Source organism: Pongo abelii, chromosome 19 (genome assembly GCF_028885655.2).
Source record: "Pongo abelii isolate AG06213 chromosome 19, NHGRI_mPonAbe1-v2.0_pri, whole genome shotgun sequence".
Lineage (NCBI taxonomy): Eukaryota > Metazoa > Chordata > Mammalia > Primates > Hominidae > Pongo > Pongo abelii.
The window spans coordinates 46999922-47007204 of NC_072004.2; the positions used below are offsets into that span (position 1 = coordinate 46999922).

The following is a 7283-nucleotide window of genomic DNA, read 5'->3' on the forward strand; positions in this document are numbered from 1 at the left end:
ACTATCCTTGGGCACTTACCACCATTCCTACACACTGACCACCATCCTTACACACTCACCTCTGCCTCTGGGCACCCACCGCCATTCCTGAACATCCACCACCATCCCTGCACATCCACCACTGTCTCTGAACACCCACCACCATCCTTGCACACACACCACCATCTCTGGGCACCCACTACCATCCTTGCACACGCACCACTGTCCTTGCACACCTGCTACCATCCCTGGGCACCCATCACCATCTCTGTACATCCATCACCATCCCTGGGTGTCCACCACTATCCCTGGATAATCATCTGAAAGATCTGTTGGGAGAGGAAGTGTCATCCCTCAGTGTAGTGTGTGTGTGTGTGTGCATGTGTGTACATGTGTGTGTGTGGGGGGGCAGAGGTGTGCAAGGGGGCTGGGATTAGATATCGTGCTCTGCCTCTGGACCCTGAGTGGAAGGGCTCAGGTGGGCTAGTCAAAGCTCCATGGTGGAGCTGTCTGTGGAAGATGAGCTCACAGAGCTGGAGTTCTAGAAGGCCCTTGGTTGGCCTGGAGCCTGCCTTCCCCATTGTTCTCTTAACACTGGGTGCCTGGGGCTCTGGCAAGGTTGTGGGGGGCATCCTGAGCTGAAGCAGGGTTTTGGGCCACTGCTGCTGCTGCCATTGTCACCATGGTCTCAGCTCTGCGGGAAGCACCCCTGATCAGTGAGCCCCGTTTCCCTTTTTCCTGGGGCTGTTAACAGGGGCCCTGGGTTGGTCTGGCCAGAGAGGGGTGGAGATAAACAAGGTGGTGGTTAGGGTGGGGGTGTCCTGGCCTGGAAGAGTGACCAGCTGAGAGAGAGAGAGAGAGAAAGAGAGAGAGAGAGAGAGAGGGAGAGAGAGAGAGAGAGAAACTCTGGAGCTGCTGTGAAATGCTCCAGATGGAATTGCTTTTAAGTCACTTTTCTACAAAAAAAAAAAAAAAAAAAAAAATCAAAAACAGTCCGTGTGTAGCAGTCAATTTGGTTTCCTCCTCTACAACTTAGGGATATTAATCCCACTCCTTTCAATTGCTGAAAGGATTGGGTGAGATTAAGTTAGAAAAGCTCCGGGAAAGGCCTGGCACAGTGTTCAAAGACTTGACAAACTCCACCAGGTTGGTCGCCTCCTCCTTCTCACTCCCCTCGTGGTGAGGAGAAGGGCTCATGTCCTTGTGGCCACGCCTTTTGTGGACTTGAGTTTCAGAAGCAGCCACAGAGCGCTACTCCATGCCAGCAACTCTGCAGATAAATAAGACCTGCCGATAAATAAGACCGGCAGCTGTTCTTCAGAAGTTAACTTTGTGGTGGGAAAGACTGACATCTGTTCCAGCCTGGTGTGACAGAGGAGGTGGAAGATTGGGCCTGTGAGAGTGTGGGGGGTGGTGGCCTGTCAGGAGACTCTCACTGGGGAACACACCTCTGATGAGACCCTTCAAGTATGAGTCAGAGTTAACCGTGTAGAGGAAAGGAGAGGGTGAATGTTCTAGACCGCAAGGTCATTGTGAGAGAATGAGGTGGCAGTGCTGGAACATAATGTGTGAGTGAGGGATTGGGCCGCAGGGCGGGGCTGTGAAGGGTCGTGAAGGGCCGTGTGGACCTTGAAGGGGCAGTGATGGTGGGAGCCATCCAAGGTGTCACAGGGCTGGGCTTTTCATTTAACAATTTGTTCTGATGGATGTGTATAGAATAGCTTGGAAGAGTGGTCGAGACATGATACAAGAAGACCATGAAGGAAGCCAGGATGGAGGTGTGAACCTAGGAAAGGACGGTGCTCTCGGAGGGAAGGTGGAATCCACAGGACATTGGGACTGATTGGTTGGAACTGGGTGAAAGATGTCATGGGGAAGGAGTGAAGAATGACATCCATATTTCCAGTTTGGGTAAATGGGTGGCCCATCATGTTTTAAAGCACATAAGGAAAGTCACAAGGCAGAAGCAGGCACTGATAGGAACAGTGGTTCTGTTTAGATGTGCTGAGTTTGAGGTGCCTGCAGGGCATTCAAATGGAAGTGTCCAGCCAGTAGCTGCCTCTGAGGTCTTGGGGAAGATGCCACAGGAGTTGCCAGCCTGCAGGTGGTGGCTACAGCAGGGCTGCCCAGAGGGTTTCCTCAAAGTGGAAGAGAAGAGGGCTCAAGGAAGGAAGGCCTTGGAAAGCATATCAGTGTTTATGGCCTGGGCAGAAGTGGATTCCATGGAGGATAAGGAGGAGTCAGCCAGAGAGGGAGGAGGAAACCTGGGGGAGGGGAGCATCGTGGAAACCAGGAGAGGCAAGTCTTTCAACAGGGGTTGGTGGACAGCATGAGTGCAGCTGAGAGCTCCCGTAAGACAGAGCTGAAGGAGGCCCCCTTGGACCCGCAGAGCAGTTTCAGTGTGTGATGGTGGCAGGGAGGCCAATTCACCAGGTTGGAAAACAAATGGGAGAGGAGAAAGTGGTAATTTTCCCCAGGAGTTTGGGTGAGAAGAGGGGGAAAGAGACAAGGGAGTACCAGTCAGCATGAGACTTGAGGGAAGGCATTTAGAAGCTGGAGACTGAGAAAGTCTCTACGAGCAGGGGAAGGAGGAGCAGGAGGGGAACGGTGCTAGCGCGCCGGGAGAGGAGGGACAACGGATAGAGCAAGGCTTGGAGATGGGAAGGACAAATCTAGAGCTTGGAGGGAAGATGGGCCTGCACGGGAGTGGAGGCCCCGCACCCAAACAATGATGGGGTGGAGATGAGGGCAAGGAGGCTACTGATGAGTTTGCAAGTGAGCAGGGCTAAGGCAGAAAGAGGAAGAAATTCCACAAGTGAGCATCTTGCTTTTCTTAGTACAGCAGGAGATGAGATCATGTTCTGAGAGCCAAGGGGTGGGACAGCGTGGCGTGCTCAAGGACAATATCGAGGGTTTTCATTTCCTGTGAGGGAAATGGGAGAGAGAAATCTGAGCAGAGACAAGCGCGAGTACCAGTGCTAGTTGTAGTTCATAACAGAAACAACAACTCACGTATTTTTAGTGCCAAGAGCTAAGCTGTGCCCACGCCTTTTCTCATTTATTCTTCCAACAATCATATGAGGCAGGTGTTACTCACGTCCTCATTTTATAGAGGAAGAAACAAGGCTCAGCGAGGGCCCAAAGTCAGAGATGGAGCAAGGAGCAGAGGGGGGCTTCCAACCCGAACCTTGCTGCAAAGCCATGCTCTCAACCACTTTGTCATCCTCGGAGGCATTCAAGGTCCCATGGAGGTTGGAGACCAGGGACACCCATTGGCACAAACAGGAGTTTGTACAACTCTTTCACTTTTTGACTTTGTGAAGGCGGAGAGCAGGTGTGGAGGTGCAGATGTCAAGAGAGGCATGGGAAGCCTTGTCAGAGGTGGTGGGCAGTGGGATAGGAGCTCACAGAGGTGGGGAAATGCGGGTGAGGACAAGAAGCAGGGATGACCAGGGCAGGGGAGGGACTGGCTGAGACACAGTGGAGCTGGAGGGGACTAGGTCTGGGGAGATGAAGGAGCCCTGAGGCTGTGACACTCAGGTGCTAATGTCCTCCGTGATTTGTGGGACTGGCCGCACACAGCCAATGATGACAGGGCAGGGAGGTCAAACCAGACAGGCAGGCTGGGCTTCCAGGGAGAAGGGCTTTTTGCAGGTTATGGTTTAGAAGGGGTGGTGGGGGTGGAGGAGACCCTCGGGACATCTCGGGGTCTTGTGTGTGGAGAAAGAGCAGCTTCCCCTTGAGCGGGCTATAGGGGAGCAATGTTCTGGGGGAGACCTTGTTTCAGTTAAGATCTGGAGATGCAGGGTCAATGCCAGAAGGGCTGTCCCTTGACAATTGGGCTGAGAGACCCATGAACACACCGCCTGGCCATCCCCTCTGGGAGCATCTGCTCAGTGGGGCTTTGGATTTATAGAACTTTGTCTCCATCCAAACTTTGCCCTTTCCTAGTTGTAAAATCTTGGGCCTCAGGACTAAATAATCCGTAACGTATAATATGGAGCTTACAATAGGTTAGTTTTCTTCTTGTTTCTGGCCTGGGTGGTGTGAAGCAGGATGGGGAAGGAGAGGGGCTGGTCTCGGGGGCAGGGTGATGCTGATCAGGAATGCAAGGGGGCTGATACGTGCTGCTGGAGCCTGGCCTTCTGCCCACCCCTTCTCTCCTCTCCCCTTTCCCAGGGGTGCACTCAAGCCCTGTTTCTTCTCCTTCTGTGAGTGGATCGCGGAGGCCAGTGAGCTGCCTGTCATCCCAAAGCTCAGCTCTGAGCCAGAGTGGTGGTGGCTCCACCTCTGCCGCCGGCATAGAAGCCAGGAGCAGGGCTCTCAGAAGGCGGTGGTGCCCAGCTGGGATCATATTGTTGGCCCTGATCTCTCTGCTCAGCTGCCTGCTACCCGCCAGTGAGGCCAAGGTCTACGGTCGCTGTGAACTGGCCAGAGTGCTACATGACTTCGGGCTGGACGGATACCGGGGATACAGCCTGGCTGACTGTGAGAACCCCTCTTCCTGGCTGGCCCTGGTTTCCCCACACCTCCCTGCCTCTTTCCCTCCCTCTCTCCTTCTTATTCAAGGGCTGTAGCTTCGGGAGCTTTTAGAGCCCTTCTGTAAACCAAAGATGATTTGAGATGGCAGGTAGAGAACAGCCGGCACTGAGTTAAATACGCAGTAGGCAGGCAGCAGGCAACCAAATTGGAGTCACCCCTTCATTTTCCCCTGCTGCTACAGTCGGGGTCAAAGGAAACAAGCAGCTCAGTCCCCTAAACTTAACTATGGCCACAAGGATCAGACAGTCCTTCTGAAATTAGAAAAGACAAACTGAACAGAGCAGTCATGCCAAACTTTTCAAGCTGGTGGCAGTTTTAGATGGCCATGTGGGAAGGGCAGTCACACCGGGGCTCATCTTTCCAACAGGTCCAGCACCCTCTATAGATTCCACCTGGGTCTTCCTAATCTTGTTACTGAAGATTTAGCACTTGTAGGCTGGGCGCGGTGGCTCAGGCCTGTAATCTCAGCACTTTGGGAGGCCAAGGCAGGTGGATCACCTGAGGTCAGGAGTTTGAGACCAGCCAGGCCAACATGGCGAAACCCCATCTCTACTAAAAATACAAAAATTAGCTGGGCATGGCGGCAGGTACCTATAATCCCAGCTGCTTGGGAGGCTGAGACAGGAGAATCACTTGAACCCGGAAGGCAGAGGTTGCAGTGAGCTGAGATCACGCCATACACTGCAGCCTGGGCAACAGAGTGAGACTCTGTCTCAAAAAAAAAAAAAAAAAAAAAAAAAAGATTTAGCACTTGTAGATTCATTCAACAAATTTATTGGGCCCTACTACTTGCTGAACAATGAGATAATGGGAAGATTGCTGGACTAAAAGTCAAGAGGCCTGAGGCCAGCCCCGACCCATGCTATTTGGTAGCTGGATGGGACCCTGGGTGAGTCGCTGTGTACCTCTAAGCCTCGATTGATTGATTGGTTTGCAAAGCAGGTAGGAGGGCACCTTCCCTAATCACCTTGATCAGGCAGGCGAGGCTTGGTGGAGCCAGCGTGGGACCTGTGCAGTGAGGACCCTGGTCTGGGGTGGCCGTAACCGTCTGACCCCCAGGCCTGTGCTCTGCCCTATGCAGGGGTCTGCCTTGCTTATTTCACAAGCGGTTTCAACACAGCTGCTGTGGACCACGAGGCTGATGGGAGCACCAACAATGGGATCTTCCAGATCAACAGCCGGAGGTGGTGCAGAAACCTCACCCCGAACGTCCCCAACGTGTGCCAGATGTACTGCTCAGGTAGCTGGGCCTGGGCCCAGGGCTGGCAGGAGTCAGGCCCTGCATTAGCTTTTGTTCCATTCCCAGTTTAGTTTGCTACCCCCATCTCTGAGTGAGGGTTCCCCCACATCAGGCTGGGCCTACGGAGGAGAGGGAGATGGGACAAAGGATGAGGGTAGGTCTTCTGTCGGTCTGAATTGGGGTCCCAGATAGGAGACTGCCTTAGGGCTATAGGAATGGAGGGAGGATTGTTTCTGATGGAGGGGGAGAGGGATAGGGTTGTACCTGTGCTTCTGGAGTGGCTGAGACAGGATTGGATTTAGAGGAGGGGAGTGTGTGTGTGTGTGTGTGTGTGTGTAGAGAGAGAGACAGACATACACACACACACACACACACCCCCCTGGATGTCTCCTGCTGTCTCATTGTGTTTCTCTGCTTATCACCCCAGATTTGTTGAATCCTAATCTCAAGGATACCGTTATCTGTGCCATGAAGATCACCCAAGAGCCTCAGGGTCTGGGTTACTGGTAAGTAACTTGGGCTGGAGCCCTGCCGCGGTGGTATGGTTAGGACTGGTGGGCAGCAGCAGGGAACAAACCCCTTTCCTTCCTCACTTCTGGTTTAGAGCCCACACTCTCCTTCCTGTTCTTCTCTGGGCAGTGACTGGCAACTGCAGCTGATATGATCTCTCCTCTTCCCTGTTCTCCATCCTCAGGGAGGCCTGGAGGCATCACTGCCAGGGAAAAGACCTCACTGAATGGGTGGATGGCTGTGACTTCTAGGATAGACGGAACCATGCACAGCAGGCTGGGAAATGTGGTTTGGTTCCTGACCTAGGCTTGGGAAGACAAGCCAGCGAATAAAGGATGGTTGAACATGAATGTGACTCTCAGCTCTCAGTGTGTCTGCAGGTGCCGTGTCAGAGCCAGAGCACCTCCGTTTTCCCTCACCTCACCTGTCCACTTGGGCTAGGCTTCCAGTGGACTCCAGAAAGCCCAGCACCAGAGGCTTACCTCCATTTCTGGTGGCCTGAGGGCAGGTGTTTGGGGGGGGGGGGCACCAGTGCATTTTTTGTCTACCACACCTGGCAAAGTTTGGGTCTACGGTGGCCAGATTTAAGAAAACGAATACATAACAAACAACAAAAACAGGATGCCCCAGTTTAATTTGAACTTTGGATATACAACAAATAATTTTAAGCATGTCCAAAATATTGCATAGGAACATATTTATATTAAAACTATTTGACGTTTATCTAAAATTTAAACTTAACTGGGTGTCCTATGTTTTACCTGGCAACCCTAGCTGGATCTAGGGCTGTGCACCTCTGGTTTGACTGGGAAGGTCCTTGGGACACTTATTTTCTGCAGCTTTTGCTGCAGATGGTGGTCACTGTGCTTTGGCCCTCCAGCTGTGACTACTAACACACACCCCTGCCACGCCGGGGGTGCTGCTTGGTCGCAGAAGAATGACCACCCGGAGCTTCTGCTCTCACCTTGCTCTCTGGTGCCCTCTCGTGGCGGAAGATTCAAGTGCCGCTGAT

General features: G+C 52.9%; 1 protein-coding gene across 2 annotated transcripts; it reads left to right on the plus strand.

Moving 5' to 3' along the window:
• Positions 1-533: 533 nt before the first annotated feature.
• Positions 534-6621, plus strand: SPACA3 (sperm acrosome associated 3). 2 transcript variants are annotated; one of them, XM_024235290.3, is made up of 5 exons: positions 534-695; positions 4159-4467; positions 5603-5761; positions 6189-6267; positions 6456-6621. In XM_024235290.3, the coding sequence occupies exons 1-5, from the start codon at positions 662-664 to the stop codon at positions 6520-6522; spliced, it is 648 nt and encodes a 215-aa protein (XP_024091058.1). In that variant the 5' UTR covers positions 534-661; the 3' UTR covers positions 6523-6621. The 2 variants fall into 2 exon arrangements, with proteins under 2 accessions (XP_024091058.1, XP_054391622.1); XM_054535647.2 differs by lacking the exon at positions 534-695 and adding an exon at positions 1541-1757.
• Positions 6622-7283: the final 662 nt, after the last annotated feature.

Bases quoted from the DNA above. Each gene is read 5' to 3' on its own strand.
- SPACA3 (XM_054535647.2), top strand. From the start codon at position 1,682: ATGGATGTGTATAGAATAGCTTGGAAGAGTGGTCGAGACATGATACAA. The intron at 1,758-4,158 runs GTGTGAACCTAG...CCCCTTTCCCAG, and splicing joins TGAAGGAAGCCAGGATGGAG to GGGTGCACTCAAGCCCTGTT. The intron at 6,268-6,455 runs GTAAGTAACTTG...CTCCATCCTCAG, and splicing joins CCTCAGGGTCTGGGTTACTG to GGAGGCCTGGAGGCATCACT.